This window comes from Primulina eburnea, chromosome 1 (genome assembly GCF_022965805.1).
Source record: "Primulina eburnea isolate SZY01 chromosome 1, ASM2296580v1, whole genome shotgun sequence".
NCBI lineage: Eukaryota > Viridiplantae > Streptophyta > Magnoliopsida > Lamiales > Gesneriaceae > Primulina > Primulina eburnea.
Genome location: NC_133101.1, coordinates 8,920,603 through 8,938,752, shown reverse-complemented (window position 1 = coordinate 8,938,752; position 18,150 = coordinate 8,920,603). Strand labels below are relative to the sequence as shown.

General features: G+C 33.0%; 2 protein-coding genes across 4 annotated transcripts; both read right to left on the bottom strand.

The window, feature by feature from the left end:
* Nucleotides 1–3,316: 3,316 nt before the first annotated feature.
* On the bottom strand, nucleotides 3,317–8,410 carry LOC140826470 (protein TORNADO 1). 3 transcript variants are annotated; one of them, XM_073188793.1, is made up of 5 exons: nucleotides 8,211–8,410; nucleotides 7,934–7,996; nucleotides 6,205–7,859; nucleotides 4,881–6,121; nucleotides 3,317–4,767 (listed from the first exon to the last, which is right to left on the bottom strand). In XM_073188793.1, exons 3-5 carry the CDS (start codon nucleotides 7,700–7,702, stop codon nucleotides 3,388–3,390), a joined length of 4,119 nt encoding a protein of 1,372 aa, XP_073044894.1. In that variant the 5' UTR covers nucleotides 7,703–7,859; nucleotides 7,934–7,996; nucleotides 8,211–8,410; the 3' UTR covers nucleotides 3,317–3,387. The 3 variants fall into 3 exon arrangements, with proteins under 3 accessions (XP_073044894.1, XP_073044903.1, XP_073044886.1); XM_073188802.1 differs by having other exon boundaries at nucleotides 7,944–7,996; XM_073188785.1 differs by having other exon boundaries at nucleotides 6,205–7,996.
* An 833-nt stretch (nucleotides 8,411–9,243) lies between these two features.
* Nucleotides 9,244–13,519, bottom strand: LOC140826460 (luminal-binding protein 5-like). Its single transcript, XM_073188771.1, has 8 exons — nucleotides 13,290–13,519; nucleotides 12,359–12,626; nucleotides 12,044–12,258; nucleotides 11,715–11,957; nucleotides 10,747–11,226; nucleotides 10,478–10,632; nucleotides 10,306–10,388; nucleotides 9,244–9,969 (listed from the first exon to the last, which is right to left on the bottom strand). Exons 1-8 carry the CDS (start codon nucleotides 13,345–13,347, stop codon nucleotides 9,471–9,473), a joined length of 2,001 nt encoding a protein of 666 aa, XP_073044872.1. The 5' UTR covers nucleotides 13,348–13,519; the 3' UTR covers nucleotides 9,244–9,470.
* Nucleotides 13,520–18,150: the final 4,631 nt, after the last annotated feature.

Genomic DNA, 18,150 nt, shown 5'->3' with positions numbered 1-18,150 from the left:
GCTTTTTTAAAAATTCATTGTTCATCTTAAATAAATTTGAACATTAATACACATTCTTCTTTATTTCTTAAATTTTATGCAAAAAAATTATTTTTTTACATTTCTTTGTTCATTTAAGTTAGCAAATTAAATTAATATGTCTTTTTAAGGGTTTTTTTTGTTATTCATTGTTCATCTTTGATAGATTTGGACAATAATTCATATTCTTCTTTATTTTCTAAATTTTATGTAAAAAAATTATCTATTTACATTTCTTAGTCAAATTTTGTGATTCATTGTACATCTTAGATATATTTGGACATTAATACACATTCTTTTTTTTCTAAATTTTAAACTAAATTTATGATATAATCTTTAAAAAAATTTAATCAATATAATCATTATAATAAATTTGAATTATATTGATAGTTTATTATCATTTGTTATATATTACAATTTTAAATATAAAATTTTTTAACTGAGTATCACATATTATTTTATTTATATATGTTTTTTTATTATATATATTTATTTGAATGGTATTATGTTACAATTTTTTTAAAATTATTAATAACCAATATTAATTTATAAATGATTGATTCTGATATAAAATTAATTATCTATAATATGTATTCTAAAAAAACATAGAAATTAAATAAAATCTGCAATGTGTTAAAAGTTAGCAAAAGCAAAAGTGATATTTATCTTAATAAGAAGTTTAATGATTTTATTTTAACATTATTATGATAATTTAGTAAATTAAGATAATTTTATTTGACGTTTGTCTACAAATTCAAGATGTGGCTTCCGTCATATATCAATTTTTCCCCTGCATGTGCAAGAGGTGGCTCTCATGCACGTAGTACTTTATCTGCATAGCACTTATTTCCCAATGTTCATTGCCTTTGACAGGCTCTGATATCATTCTGTCACGTCCTGATCTCGGACCCGCGCATGTGTGACTGTACAATGGGTCTCTATAGCAACTACTTCGTATTCGTCCTCACTTAACGAAAATTATTAACTCAAGTTTCTATAGAAGTTCATTGTAGCTCATTATAAACTCATTTTAAATCTTTAATTTTTACAATGTGGGACAACATGTATCACATCATAGTCCAGATCCACTATTATGTATTGGACTGTCTTATAGACAACCTGATCTTGTACAATCCATGCTCCAAATATTCATTCATGGATGTAAGAGGTGTATTAAATGTATCACATCGACTGAATTAACTGCTTAAGAATTTTATATATAAAATTGATTATCAATCTTAACATGGTATTAGAGTTCAGACTCGTCATTATGTGTTGGCTGTCTTATGAGTAACTTGATCTTGTATAATTCCATATGTTCATTCTTAAATGTGAGAGATTTGCTAAATATCTCATATCAACTAGATTAAGTGCTTGAGAGTTTTATATATACTTAAACAATATTTTTTTAACTAACTTTTAGAGTTGAATTAATTGAATTATACATTAATCTCTTCAAGAATCAACATTAGAATTCTCTTAATTATAAGTTATAATTGGAAAATGTACTTAGGGGTGAACAAATTTTTTTTTAACCGTCCGAACCGAATTGCACCGCACCGTTTTCTAATATTTTATAAAAATCACGATTAAAAATAGTAATCATGCGGTGCGGTTATTTTTTTGCCAAGAACCGCACCAAACCACACCGCCCTAAACCGCTTGAAATAATATTTGGCCTAGGATTATATTAATTTTTAAACAACATATTCTATTAAAGAAGTTGTTATTCATTATATCTCAACTCTCTTCAAAATTTTTATTCCTACTAAGAAAACTTATCTTTTTCTTAATTATTCTTCATATTAGTATCTAATTAGAGTATGTAACCAGATTCGACGACTGTCCTCACCCATCCATGTGGTCTTAGGTTCGATCCTGGGAAGGCACAGACTCCAGTTCATGGGCTGGAGGAGTTCTATGAGTAACCCGTACGACGCCTTTGGAAAGCCCGTGAGGGAAAAGGCCCCATAGAGGGAGCCCAAGATCGGGATAGCCTTGGGTCGATCGGGGCAGTGGGCCGTATGGGCGGTCCACTTGGCCTGTAATGGGTCGTTACAGAGTATTTATTTCTTTTGCCACAATATTTTGTTGGAAGTTTGAAAGTAAAAAGTAATAATAAAATAGTGTAAATATCGTTTTTGTTGTGAGTGTGTTGTGTTGTTAAATTATTAACTTATTTTTTAACTTGAATATTATTGTTTTATCAAGTTTTATCTTTGTATGATTTCAACTATATTTTATATTTTAATAAATTAGCATATATGTTTTAATATTTTTCATTAAAAAAACTGTAAACTGGTCGTAACCACCTGAAACCACTCAAAATCGTAAGAATAATTCTATATGTAAAATCGTGATTATCTTTTTAAAATACTAACCAATCATATATAAAAATTCGATCTAACATTTTTAAAAAAGAATCGTAAAACTGCATTAACTATAAGTTATCATCGGCGTGATTTGGGATTTCTACCTTCTAATATTCTGATTCATTCATCATCATCATCATTAAAATAATGTCAAAAATTAATGTGTGGAATAAGAAAAAAAAATTAGAGCACAGATACATAGGATACATATATATGACGGTTGCCTTAGACGCATGGTGAGTTGGTAAAATTTGAGATGACATGAGTTGATACTCTCTGATGTCATATGATCGATTCTAGCGTGGAGTATATTTTTCATTGAAATATTGTAGGGTATGCTCTTGGGGTCGGTGTTTTTCGGTCAATATGACAAGACAAGACATTTGACACATTATGATATGTGAAATTAATTATAACATATGAATTAATATTATAATATTTCATATTGTGTACAAATCTAAATTAAATCACGATGTTTTTTTTAAAAAAAACAATCACATCACATCACATATTACACATAAATTAATTGTGAATTTATAATTTTTAATCACCTGATAAAACATATATTCGATACATACATATAGTATGCATATATTCTTTTGTGCTCTTTGATTATTGTTTTTGTTTTAACTAATTGGTGATTTCTACAGACAAATTGTGTGAGGTTGACCCAAATGCCAATTACAAAATAGTATGCAAAATTTCCTTAATTTTATGTTGTTATTATATATAATGTGCGAGAACGTCGCTAAAACTTGTTTTTTTTTTTGTAATGATAACGTTCTTTGCACCAATTACCATCTGAGTTACCTGTAATAAAATTGTTAGATCTTTGCTCTTAATAAAATTTTAGATTTTTTTCGCTTTATTTCCATTATATTAGCAGTGTTGTAGGTGGTGTCGAAGATGGTAAAGAATGTGAATACTAGATCAAATGATCATATGTTCGATTTTAGCTGGAAAAATAAATAAATTTTGTGAGATTACAAGATACATTTCAGATGGGTACTTCGACGATTTCTATTCTTCGTGTGCACATATGCCTCCTGCAAATCCATGCAATTTGGCCATCATCCTTGTACCGGATTCGCCATAATCCAAACTTCTCAGCAATGTCCTTTGCAGTTGAACATCTCTGGTCCCTTAGAAAGTCCACTAACCATTGTTGTGCAGCGATATGTTCCTGCTGCATATCCCTTGAGTTCCGGCTTCTATTTCCAATTATAGCCGCTGCCGCTGCTGCTGCTGTCCCGGCAGCAGCAGCTCCAGCTGCTCCATAAAGAGCTGGAGAATCAATCAGATGTGCAACCTCCCTGCTGAGATCAGGGATCATTTGTCCCATTCCTACTGCTAAATGGGCTCCAATTTTTAGAGCAAATGTCAATAACTTCATGAATGTTTTCATGTATGGAGCCAGAGATTTCATTGTGATGTTATCTACCTGCATTAGTTCACATCCAATCTGATCTTCAACCACATGCATCTCTCGCCTGTATTCACATAACATATGCAGCCGTAGAGCATTCATGCCTGAAATCACGCTGGTGATCAATCGCCTTGAGTAGTTCTCCGTCCTGACGAAGTAGAACATGTTTGGCACCTTTCTTTCTTCAAGTTGAGTATTGTAGTTTACGAGGTAGTTCACTTTACGATGCACTTCAATTAAAATCATGTGTTCATAATATCTCAGGCCCTGAATTTCCTGCTTGATATCTCTGATTTCCTGCTCAATGATCTTTAATCTCTGTAGAACTGCTTCTACGCCCTTGGCTATCCCGACAAATGTTGGCTCGACCGAGCTAGTTATTTCTTGGCTGATAGCCGGAGGATGATTTGGGTCATTTTCTTGTGTTACTTGAAGCTCATTGGCAAGATTATACAAATCATGATACCGGCGGTGAATAACTTCTTGGAAATCATCATCGGACAACAAATCTCGAGCAAAATCAAAACCAGGGCCAAGAATTAGACTCCCAGAATCCGTATATGAATCCCATGTGTGCTGATAATCATAAATGGCATCAGCCGGGAGAGAGAGCAATGCTTGCTTTAATTGTTGCAGATGAACAAATTGGTTTCTCCTATATCTATGAAGTGTCAGATTTTTCACGCATTCGGAGCGAAGAACGTACTCTGATAGAGTGATCCCGTGACAGAGGCTCTGGATTGCTGGTATTATGAGCTGTTGAAAAAGTCTAAGCATTTCTGTTGGACTCTTGGTGGAGCAGGCGAGCACATCAACATAATAACCGAATTGTTCACCAAGTTCTATTCTAGTGTGGATCCCGTTTATAGTTATTGAGATCAGGCGTTTCTCAAGGATGTATGATGCTCCATGTTGGTTCTTCAACCCCATAACTTTGTTGTGCAAATGTACCTACATGTCCGCAAAACATGTCTTTATTATGGCCAAGACTATAGAGCATCTACGAACAAAGGGGAAAAAAAACCCAAAAAAAAAAGAAAGAAAGGAAGCATAGTCGATCTTGCCTGTAAGCGGGGAAAGAAGTCTGTTGCGAGAAACATGTGGGAGTCGTCGCACTGAAGATGTCTTCCCACATAATTTCCATCCGGAGTATCCACCAGCCATCTTTGATGTTTCCATCTGCCTTCTTCCAAATTGGAAGGGAACAATAGAGGCGAATTTGGATCCGATGGATCCTGTTCATAACAGATTTCGAGTTTGAGCATGATTTTTACAAGAGTATGGGCTTCCAAATTCTCAAAAGCTTTTGTTTTCATTCCCGGGATATGACTCTGTAAGTTTCTTACTAGAATTTTCTCCAAGTCTTTCTTTAGTATAAATCCATTCTTTTCTACAGAATTTTGCCCTTTGAAAGTTACTCTTGCTAGTTCACCAAGTACCTCTCCATAAAACCACTCGTAATCCAAGATCAAGAATTCCAATTCGTCAAAATATATCAACTCTCCTATATGGTGAAGACAGGTAGCCACTGCTCTCCTTCTCGTCTCGAATTTCTCTTTATTGTCATGTCTTGAGTGGATTCTTAGAGATGGTATATTGATTTGGCAAACATCCTGAAACTCTTTCCACTTCATTGTTGGTTTGTTTCCATGCTCCAGTCTCCAATCTGATATTTTATCCACGAGATCATTGCAGAGCTGATAAACTCGAGGAACCCTTTCAAGAATCGTCTTGCATGTCTTTCGTACATGGTGGCCGAGTTTATTCACTGATGCAGATGATCTTGCATCCAATGTGAACACAGTCGGATATAATTCAACAAACCCCTGGAATTTATCTCTCAGTCTCTTAATAGAACTTACAGTAACAAGTAAATCATCAGACTGCTTATTGATTTTGTCAAAATGAGTTAACACCATGGTTACATTAGGCAGCATACACTGCTGAAGAGCTCGTCTTGAGTTGGAAACAATATATCGTAGCCAATATTGGAGTTCCTCTTCTATTTCATTCGCGAGTTTCAGTTCTCTGTTGTTAGGCTTCCTGAATAAGCTGGATATGATAAGAAAGAGCGATGTGCAACCATAGCCAGGAAACATGAGGTCGTGCAGTGAGTACATCTCGTGTTGTCCATCAAGATTCCATATCGAGATCTTTGTGTCTTCATCTTTAAATGCTTTAATCTTTATTCCTGGTGTACTTACCGCTTGTTCAATCGGGTCCACAAGAGTCCTTACATGATCCAGGTATGACCCCTTCAAAGGAGAGAAATTTCGAGATAGGGAATTGCATAATGTACTTTTACCTGCATATGTTACACTGAGTATTACATTTCCATTTGCAATATCAATATATTAAGTTATACTACATTTTAAAATTTATTTTTACCTGCATATTCTTGACCGCATAGAAAAACACGACAACTCTTAGGCACTATCATAGGCATGTTCTTGAGCATATCAATATCTGGTTCGGTTCTTTCAGTCCGACCCAATTTTTTGCTGATGTCTTCAGTTTTTCCAGCAATCTGGAGTGGCGTACGTTTCAAATCGATGTCTTCAATCCAAGGATTCACGTTCAAAGTCTCCATTATTTGCTGCAGCACAAGCTCGCCCTTCACCCCTTTACAACCTTGCAAAGATAAGCACTTTAGAGTAGCATTCCTCTCCAGGCTCTTAAAGATTCTGACTATTTCGTGTGGCTTCAGACTCTCGTCATTGTATATACCCAAACATGTCACACTTTGATTACTTGTTAACATTTGTATAATAGCAGCCAACCCTTCTTTGCCAATCTTAGTCTTGCCTCCACCTAAAGTTAATGTCTTTAGAGTCGTATTCGCTTGATTTTGAAGAGTGGTATACTTGCTCAAAGGACAGAGTAAATGCTCTACGCCTATCCCTCCAAACCAGTTTCCATCTAGGTACAAATTTTCCAAACTCCGGTTCTTGAAAAGTCCAGCTGCAACATATAGAACTCCCTTGTCCTTCAAATATGTTTTCGTCAAATTCACCTCTTTGAGGGTTCGATTTTGTTCAAGAACCCAACGGAACTCCTTTGCCCATCTTGACTTAAGCTTGACTCCAGTCATATCTAGGGACCTCACAGTTGAATTCAACCCCAAGGCACAAGCAACTCGACAAGCACCCTTGATGTCAATCTGGTATATTCTAAGTGTGTTATTTTCGTGTACAAATTCAACCACTTTGGAACTTTTATTCTTATAATCCAAACTCCATATATGGACCTCCATAGACCTATTCCTCGCCAAAACAGCTGAAACCAGAGGTGTTGCTGTGATCGATTTTGAGTCAAAAATAGTCAATAATCTAAGAGTTGAGTTTACTTCAATCATTTTGGAGAGTTCTTCTGCGCCTCCCGAACCTATTGAGTCCTCCCATATTTGCAACTCTTCCAAGATATTATTCTCCGAAAGAACTGAAGCAAGGGCTCTAGCTCCAGCTGAGCCTATACCTGATTCAGACAGCACTATTTCCTTGACACATTTATTTCTCCTCAAAACCTCTGCTATCTCTTTGAAACATTCTGCATCAAACTTGTTTCTTGTGAACACTAACTGCTTAACGTTTGGGTTATTTTCAAGCAGCAACAAGAGGTCTTTGGCTTGTTCCATCTTCCATTCTACTAGGTGGAACTCTATGTGTTTCAATATACTTTTCTTGGCCATTCCTAAAGCTTTAAGAAGCTCAGAGAAGCTGGAAACATCGTCATTAGATAGGTTGACAATGATGGAATTTTCGGTTTCTTGATAACAATAGGAACCCTCTTGAGAAAGAAAGAAAGAAACACTGTAAAGATCAAGACTTCCATTTCTCATTGAGTTCAGAACCCACTGAAGATCTTTCGAGTCCTGACCTGACGCCATTTCTTGAATGAACTTTTACAAAATTCTCAGAGTGAAGCGATTGTAGTTACCCAATTACGAAGATCATTGGATTCATTATGTGGGCAGATGGTCAAAATCTTTTTGGGACAGTTCGAAAATTGAGGTCTCTTGTTCTTGATATGGTGCAATGTCGTACCTGAAATTTTTATGGCCTAAGTCAAATTCAAGAAGTTGAATCCCTCGAGCCCGAGTTTTTCAAAACTAACCGACCTGGTCTTACTCTTGAGTCTCGAGGAAGAAGATAGCCACGGAACATTGCTTCTATGACAAGACCTGCATACAAGGTACATATTTCAGAGCGATCATGATTAAGATGAGACCAGAAAACATGGAAACACCATATACAAAGCGAGAACGAAGTGGATAAGAATCAAGGTGATAGTTTAATGAATTCTGCAAATGAATAACTTCCAACAGGACATATAACATAACAATGTAGCAGTTGAATCCAAAAACAAAATAACAACATGAACATGGTATGCAATACCTCAAAAATCTAATCACTAATTTACTGAGATTGTAGGACTAGATCAGACTTTGGTGAGAGCAAATGATGTCACTTAGTATCTTATTAAGGTGCTCAAACTATGATTTCTAGCCATGAATTTGCTCCCATTCTAGATTTTTGCTACAAATTTTCTCTCCCTAGTTTGTTTCTTTTTCGGTTAAATAAATAAATAAATAAATATATTGGTATTGATTCTCTACTTCTCTGTAAAGGGATTGGTAGGAGCTAACTTTGCTGACACGGTTTGAATTCTAGTTTCCTCTGCTTTCAGACAGACTCCTCAATTAACGGAAAATCCCAACATCGAGTTTCCATTTTATCATTAAGGGGGACCCCGACAATGAAATCGTGGTTTCTTTTTGGACTTTTGAGAATAAAAGATAAAGAAAGAATCCCAATAACACAAGACAGGGGAAATGCACTTTGCAGGTGCAAGAATTATGTTTTTTTTCCTTCAAAAATGGTATCCACCTATTAATTATAAAGAATAAAATTGTGAATAAATACAAGCTAATTTATATCATTAGTCGTCCCTTGAATGTATTTTTGATTGAATTAGATCTCTTCTCATACAATTTTACGAATTTTTATTTGTTAAACGGACTGATTTAGATCATACCGAGTAAAAAATGAAATTTTTAACGTGCAAAAGTTGTAAAATTAATATCTCAGATAATATCATAAGTATTTTTGTTTTGATCGATAGAAATTATTTGAATTATTTCACAGACATTAACTTAATACACTATCTTTAAAATCTCTAATGAATAACATCATATCAACACTTCAATTAAAAATATTAAATCAACGCGCTTAAGCACACCAATTAAAGGATGAAATCAAGAAAGTAACATAATAGAATCTATGAATTTCCAAAAAGCTAACGTAGTGGAACCCACATAGACACATACGTACGTACACAAACATGCATAAATACAAATGTGTACGAACATGCAGACGAGTGTAGAAAGATGGATGATGAAGATTATGCACACAACAGGGAAGCGAAACAGAAGGAACAAGTTCTTTCAATTCCGAATCTAGCAACACAATAAGGACTCCCCTCTTTGACATCGAATAATAAAAAATCCAAATCCAATAGGCGTGAAATGTAATGAAAAATCCCTTTAAAATACAAGTACCCTGTCCTCCTGTAAACAAAATTTCACGTTCCTCTCATCCCTCTCAATCATCAGTTATCAAGGAACCAAACCTAAAATATTTAACATACCCAATCTTCTACAATTCATCATGGGCATCTTCTTCGTCTTCCTCTGATTTGCCACCAGGGGCGCCGCCGGATCTCTGATACACAGCGGTGATGATAGGATTGCATACTGCTTCGACCTCCTTCAGCTTTTCGTCGTAATCCTCCTTCTCGGCATTCTGGTTGTCATCCATCCACTCAAGGGCTTCTTTCGTTGCTGTCTCGATCTTCTCCTTTTCATCCAACTCCAGTTTGTCAGCGAGTTTGTCTTTGTCGTTGATTTGGTTCTTCATGTTGTAGACGTAGGTCTCCAGGCTGTTACGTGCATCTATTCTTTCTTTTACCTTCTTGTCTTCCTCAGCGAAATCCTCGGCTTCCCTTACCATCCGCTCGATTTCTTCCTGACTTAGACGACCTTTGTCGTTGGTTATTGTGATCTTCTCCGATTTACCAGAGGCCTTGTCCTCTGCCTTGACATTTAGAATACCATTGGCATCAACCTCGAATGTGACTTCAATCTGAGGGGTTCCTCTGTTCAAAAAGAAAAGACGCATGACTAGTAAGATCAACTGATCAAGTCTACAAACCATAAAAACTGCCCAAGGACTACATAATGGTCGAAATTGAACCGCTATTAATCTAAAGCTTGTTTCGTGACTTAGTTTGGTAGCTTATGTGATTTTAAACATGTTCATAAATTAGTTCTACATATTAAAGGCATCAATCCAGATGACAACATATTCAAGCACATTCGAACTGGATTCACATATGATAATTTCAAATACAAATTAAGTTGTCATGAAAAATATTGCAAGTCGGGTTAAATTCAGCCATATCGCTAGACTAAAAAAATACAATCATACAAACCTTGGGGCCGGGGCTATTCCAGTCAGGTCAAATTTCCCAAGCAATCTGCAGTCCTTTGTCATACTTCGTTCACCCTCGAAGACCTTTCACGGATTTCAATTCAAGTCATCCATTACAAAATAAGCAAAGCATTACTATGCATTCAAATTTTCAAAAATGAAATGCCAGTTACCTGAATTGAGACCGTAGTTTGTTGATCCTGATAGGTGGTAAAAACTTGGGATTTCTTGGTTGGTATCACAGTGTTTCTTGGAATCAATTTGGTCATCACCCCACCAACAGTTTCAATACCGAGGGTCAGTGGAGCCACATCCAATAGAAGAATATCTGACATGAGTTAATATTTACTAGTTAGAGACTAAATAGTTTGATCCAAGCTTTTCACAAATTCAACTCACTGATAAAATCAGCTAGAAAATATAAGAAAATGTTAGGTATTACCTTTCGTTTCATCACCTGCCTCTTTGCTCAAGATTCCTCCTTGAACAGCGGCGCCAAAAGCAACTGCCTCATCTGGGTTAACACCCTTGTTAGGCTCCTTCCCATCAAAATAATCCTTAAGTAGCTGTTGAATCTTAGGAATTCTGGTGCTTCCACCAACAAGAACAATTTCATCAATTTGGCGCTTCTCCAATCCCGCATCTTCCATGGCTTTCTTCACAGGCCCCATGGTCTTTCTAAACAAATCATTGTTTAATTCTTCGAAACGAGCTCTTGTGAGAGGTTCTGAGAAATCAACACCATCAAAGAGAGATTCAATCTCCACTCGGACTTGGTGCTGACTGCTCAATGCTCTCTTAGCTCGCTCGCATTCTCTCCTTAGCTTGCCAAGTGCTCTTTTGTCCTGGCTGATGTCCTTTCCATGTTTCTTCTTTATCAATTTGATGAAGTATTCCATGATCCTCTGATCAAAATCCTCACCTGGGAGGGCAATCAAATGTGTCAATACTGATATGAGATTCCTAAAATGGTACTCAAACTAACCCAACACCCCAGGACAAAAACAAAACGCTAAACCAGACACAGCAGTAATCCCACAAGCAAACTCTTGATTTCAAGATGTTTTAAATAGCAAACAAGCAAATTCATCGAGAAGAGACAATAATATAATATCTTGCAGATTGGAGCATCAGCTCGACTCATTTAACAATCATATTGGTAGTTTTATTTTCAATTCCTGTTATAGAGAGGGAACAACCTGAAAAATGAAAAAGAACCAATTTGTGATATCAGGTAACCTTGACGTGAAATACACGAGCATAAATTATATAGCCAAATAAGGTTCCATTTGGCTTCAGATGAATCTAAAGTAAAATTATTTCTCTCCTTTTTTAGCTTTAATTAATTATATCATGGAATCAATATTTAAAGGTTAAAACAAAGTCAAAGAGACTCAAAAAACAGCTTACCTCCCAAATGAGTGTCTCCATTTGTAGCAAGAACCTCAAAGACGCCGTTATCAATTGTCAAAATACTGACATCAAATGTTCCACCACCAAGATCAAAGACAAGAATGTTCTTTTCACCGCCTTTCTTGTCCAAACCATAAGCAATTGCTGCTGCAGTGGGTTCATTAATTATTCTTACAACATTCAACCCAGCAATTATACCAGCATCTTTTGTGGCTTGCCTCTGCGCATCATTGAAGTAAGCTGCAAAAAGAGAAGATGAAGCAAATAATCAATAAATGACATAATATTGCCTCTCCAAGTAAAAAACACGGGGACAAACTGTTTACCAGGGACAGTGACAACAGCATTCTTTATCTTCTTTCCAAGGTAAGCCTCTGCTGTCTCCTTCATCTTTATCAAAATCATAGCACTGATCTCTTCAGGGCTGAAGACCTTGGTCTCACCATCTTTGATCTTGACTTCAATATAAGGTTTTCCATCTTTGTTCACAATCTTATAGGGGGCAAGCTTCATGTCCTTTTGAACTTCTTTATCCTCAAATCTGTAAAGTATCGAGAATTAGAATAATCATGATCGTAATCGTAATTAATGTTTGATGACATAATAAGTAGAATTGAATGCCACAAATTTTTTTTTATTACTTTCTTCCTATAAGTCGTTTGACATCAAAGACAGTCCTTTCGGGGTTAACAGCTGCCTGATTTTTTGCAGCCTCTCCAATCAACCTCTCATTGTCGGTGAAGCCAACCCAAGATGGGGTGATGCGGTTTCCTTGATCGTTCGCTATGATTTCAACATGCCCATTTTTGTAAACACCAACACATGAATAAGTTGTGCCAAGGTCTATGCCAATAACTGTCCCGATTTTTTCAGCCTCCTCTTTAGCTATGGAAAATGCAAATAAACTACCTGTTTCAAGAGAAACACATCAATACATTAATTACAACGAATTTAATCATGTCATATGCTACGTAACTTTGTATGGTACACGTCAGAGTAATCACATCAACTAACAAATGAGTTGCTTAAATAGCAAAAAAAGAACATTTTATCTCCTCATTAGCTTCTAAAAATAATCTCATATATTCTACTCTAATGCACTTCAATTATACAGATATATTTAATACATTTCATCTTACCTCAATACACAAAATACAGGACACAGGTTAAGATTTTTTAGAAAAAAAACGGCAACAACCCCAAATTCTCATAATTAGCACATTAAAAAAAAAACAACCATGACTCCGAAACAGGAAGTAATACGCCAGATCAACGATTACTTCACCATTATATAATCATAGCATCGCCACCAAATCAAAATAAAATCATCTACAACTCCAGATCCACAAAATGGAAAACCTTACAACGACAAAAACTCGGATCGACATATCTCGAAGACATATAATCACATTTCCTCAACAACAACAAAAAACACATTACTCTCAGAAATGCAACACGAGAAGCTAACAAGGAAAATATGAACCAAAACCAAGACATAAAAAGCTAATCTGCACCGCAAATATTTAAGCTAAATATGATGATTTCCATGAAAAATAGGAGAGGAAATCCGACCGAGCAAAATGATCCCCAAGACGACCGAAGATGCGCGTCTTTCCCACGCGGCAGCCATATCGGTGAAGCTTCAACAATGGAGAATACTATATTTTTCTTTTGGTCTCTGTGTTTCGGTTTTCAGAATCTGAAATAGGTGATTGAAGGTGGAGGGATTTTATATAGCAAAATACTATGCGGACGTATCACGTCACTGGTGATGACGTGGACCAATGATCTCTCGTGTATGATGCACTTCCTTCCCTCCGTCTTCGTGTGACCTTTGATTTGGGAAACGGGCGCTCGCTAGGCCACCTGTAGAGGATTAATCGTCATTCGTACTGACGTGGACCAATCAGAATCGTAGTATGGAGTTGCGGAATAATGGGCTTATTCACGTTCTGATGATCGATTTTAATTAATTACCAGCCTATATTTTAATGAGTGTACTATAATAATAATCTTTTTTATTATAACACTCATTAATTTTGATAATAAACAATAATATATTAATAATGAAATAGTAGTAATTTTAAAAAGTAGGGAGGACGAAAATTTCTTTTAAATGAAAATGACCAGCTGAAATAAATCAAACCCGAATTAAATACGATTATTTTAGTTTGTGTTTAAATTAGCCAATTTATTAAAAAAAACAAAATTTAAATATACAGATCGACTGATATTTGAAAATTCTAATAAAACTAAATATGAAAATATTTGAAACTTACTAAAAGGATTAATATAACCAGTTTTATCCATTTTTTTATGAAAATAACCTCATAAACATATTTGATCGATTTTTTGAATAATAAAAATCCGCGTTCTGAATTTTACAAAATGTTATATAAAACGTTCATGAGTGAGAATATTATTAAGGCGAGTGATCTTCTGGAAAGTTCTCGTGTGCAAGCTGTTGACGTTGTGTCGCTTGATTAGGTTGGATAGGTGGACCGTAAAAGAGTGATATCATATCTTAACGGATAATATTGTATCTGCTGGGGACATAGTCGGTGGTAGGAAAATGATAGCTCTGATATCTACGGAATTAACTTACACGAGACAATACAAGCATATAGACACGCACTTTCTTGAACTCATGGTCCTAACATCCCGACTTATTAGTATCCAAGTAGGTGAACTATGCGCTGGTACGACACAAGTATAAGGAAATAAAATTTTGTCTTAGCATACAACTATAATTTTTGACCTAGTACTAAATGTTTGATTCTAACACACAACTTAATTTTTGAATTTATTTATAACTTCAGATATTTATGTCAATCTTTATTAGATTTTTCCCCACAAAATAGGTTATCTTAGATACCCACCAAAAGTAATCCATTTTATTTCGGATTTGTTTATTTGGTTTTTCATATAATTTTTCGCTAGGATTAGGTTTAGTAGAAAGAATTCGATTTATTTTTCAGAATAAAATTTCAAAAATATATAATTTTGTTTTAAAAATCTAATAAAAATATTCAACTTTATTCGACATAGTGGTAAACACTTGATCCTATTACAATAAAAAGTATTCATCATTTACAATTACATTAGTTAATGAATATTGCAATACAAAGTAATGGATAAACAACAAGTACAAGCATTCATAAAAATAAAGAAAACACACGAGGATGATATTCTTCAATAAATACAAGACTTGTGAGTATGATAACCAAAATAATTAAAAATAACCTTGAGAAAGTCATATTCATTTTATTCGAAAAATTTGATGAAGAATAATTTTTAGAGAAGAAGAGAAACTTGAAGTGATTGAATGTGTTTGTGAGATCATATTTATAGGACAAAAACTAGCCGTTTTGTTACCGTTTATGACCGTTGATGTACAAAAAATAAATGTATGTATTTGTATAATTTTATGGTAATAATATGGTGTATATAATATTAATCATTTTTAAATAATTATGTATATCATATCACATTATTATAATGTGGTGTCATAAATTATTTTGTTTAAAAACCTTATAGGCTTTTATACTTGTCGTATCCCTTACCGAGAGTGTGGGATATCGTCTTAACATCCTCCTAGGATTTATAACAAGTTTTTGAAAAATTTATTTTTATTATTTCTAATATTTATTATATAATAACATTATATTATATATTAAATATATACACAATAAATTAATAACAGTAAAATAAATATTATTACTTTTCTTACTTTTTTCTTCTGTTTTGGAGCTTGGAAAAATATGGAGGACTTTTAGAGTTTCGTGCTGATAACGTGTTATGAAAAAGTAAAAGTTTCAAACTCTCAAAATTATCAAACTACACACTTTGTAATATTTTTCTCTCAACTCGATTGTGAATTTCTTCAAAAATGGTGAGCCTATTTATAATTTTTTTTTATAAATAATCCAAAAATAAATTAATCATTACATACATCATCACACACTAATTTTCAATATTCAACACCTAATTTTACCTAATTTTCAACATTCAACATTATAATTTTCAACACAAATATTTTTCACATTTTCAACACAAACTTATTTAATTAATTTTAAAAATTTGTTTATTTTTGCAAGATTTAATTAATAATGATATATATTAGTAAAAAGAGTTTGTATTCTGTAAGACGATATTATATGTCCGTGAAATAGATCGATTAAGTTCATACTTACAATGAAAAGTAATATTTTCGATATAAAAATAATATTTTTAATGTGTAGTGTCAGGTAACATATCTATCTAATAAAATTAATTTGTGAGTGATGTAATAAAAAAATAAAAATAAATATTAAAAACAGAAACTGGATTATATATTTAAAACAACCGAAAATAAGTAAGTTTATATAATTCAACGGAGATTAATAAGGATTTTACTTGTATTTTCACTAAAATGAAATTAATTTTCCGAAAATCGAATAAATCTTGTCTAAAAATGGAAACGTTGGTCCAGTCCTAGTCTATAAATTAGGGGTGTCAATCGGGTCGAGTGAGTCGGATTTTGGGTCAACTCACGGAGTTTTTTTAATTTTTTTTTCATCCCGAACCCCGCCCCAACCCGAAGCAACCCGAATACCTCCAACCCGAACACGAACCCGTCTAATCCGATTCAACCCGTCTAACCCGCCTAATCCGAATTTTATTTATTTTTAAAAAAAACATTAATGAAAAAAATTCGAAAAAATAAAAAATAATAATAATATTTAAATTTAAACACATAATAACAAAATTTCCGATTTAAATTTGAAAATTTAATTGTAGAAAATTAAAGTATATTTATTAAATCAAATAAACAATTGTTAAAAAAATAAAAAATATACAAAATAAATATTAAATGATAGAAATTTATCATATAAATATACAATAAATTTTGTTCAAACATACATATATAAAAAATAGGTAATATTTTCAAAAATAAATAATTTTCGAATCAACCTGCGACCCAACCAGACTCAACCTGCGACCCAACCCGACTCAACCCGAAACCCTTCTAACCTGGCACTAACCAGAACCCACCCAATCTGAACCCGACCCCAACCCAAACTTGTTTTTTTTCGTGTTGGGTCGTATCGGGTTACAGATCGTGTTACATTATGACACTCCTACTATAAATTCTGTGGAACGAAAAGAAATGTAGTGATCAATTAATAAATTTATATATCATATTTATGTTTATTTAATCATATTATTTATACTAATTAATTATTTATTTTATATTACTTAAATCATTCATTATTTATTTTATATCGATCAAATAATTGAATTTAAATTATAATATTATCTTTAATAACTATATTATTAATATTTTTATTAATTATTAAAAAAAATAAAATAATAATTTATAATTAATCGATCAAATAATACATTTATTAATATTTTTGTTATCGTAATTATTTTTCTCAATCTCTAACTCGAAATTATGTTTTTTACCTGCCTTTTCTTAATAAATTTATATATCATATTTATGTTTATTTTATCATATTATTTATACCAATTAATTATTTATTTTATATTAATTAAATCATTCATTATTTATTTTATATCGATCAAATAATTGAATTTAAATTATAATATTATCTTTAATAACTATATTATTAATATTTTTATTAATTATTAAAAAAATAAAATAATAATTTATAATTAATCGATCAAATAATACATTTTGTTATAGAAAAGATATTATAGATGATTATTGATATTGTTACCTATTCAAGTTTGTAAATCTACTCTATAAATAGAGGTCTCCTATGATGAATAAAGTACACAAAAATCATTCTCTCTTCTCTATATTCTCTACTATTCACAACACGTTATCAGCACGAGTGCTCTTCAAGGTAAAATTTATAAATAATTTATTCTTATTCTTGTATGAATGCTCTTGAAGAAGCACAATATTTAGATTTAATATTGATGCTCCCGAAGTAGCACAAATTATAGATTTATGTTGATGCTCCTGAAGAAGCACAACTTTTAATTTTATGTTGATGCTCCTGAAGTAGCACAACACGACTTTATGTTGAAGATATTGATAGATCTATGAATAAAATATTAATGAATAAGATTTATCAATATTCCCGAAGAATCTTGATATAAAATCATAAAGATCTATCAATATCTATGAATAATATTGATATAAAATATAATGTTATCATATTCCTGAAGAATTTAGATAACTATCATATGTTTCGACAATATTCTTGAAGAATATTGATTATCAATGTATTGTTGTTTAAGATTTATATTATTTGGATTTTGATGTTTTTATCTTAGAACGATTTAATAGATTGATTTCAAGTTATCTCATCCCGATGCTATTGAAATTATTTAAATTTGTATAAAGTTCATTTGAAATTTACTTGGATTTTGTATATCTAATCAAATCTCTGTGATCAGTGACTTTGAAATTTACTTTGAA

What these genes read in the sequence shown, in the direction of transcription:
- LOC140826470 (XM_073188785.1), bottom strand. Translation starts at nt 7,702, where the DNA reads ATGGCGTCAGGTCAGGACTCGAAAGATCTTCAGTGGGTTCTGAACTCA. An exon ending in ATGCGGTCAAGAATATGCAG is followed by an intron (nt 6,122 to 6,204) that starts GTAAAAATAAAT and finishes TAACATATGCAG; the next exon opens with GTAAAAGTACATTATGCAAT. An exon ending in ACTTCTTTCCCCGCTTACAG is followed by an intron (nt 4,768 to 4,880) that starts GCAAGATCGACT and finishes GCGGACATGTAG; the next exon opens with GTACATTTGCACAACAAAGT.
- LOC140826460 (XM_073188771.1), bottom strand. Translation starts at nt 13,347, where the DNA reads ATGGCTGCCGCGTGGGAAAGACGCGCATCTTCGGTCGTCTTGGGGATC. An exon ending in AAACTACGGTCTCAATTCAG is followed by an intron (nt 10,389 to 10,477) that starts GTAACTGGCATT and finishes AATCCGTGAAAG; the next exon opens with GTCTTCGAGGGTGAACGAAG. An exon ending in GGAATAGCCCCGGCCCCAAG is followed by an intron (nt 9,970 to 10,305) that starts GTTTGTATGATT and finishes CTTTTTGAACAG; the next exon opens with AGGAACCCCTCAGATTGAAG.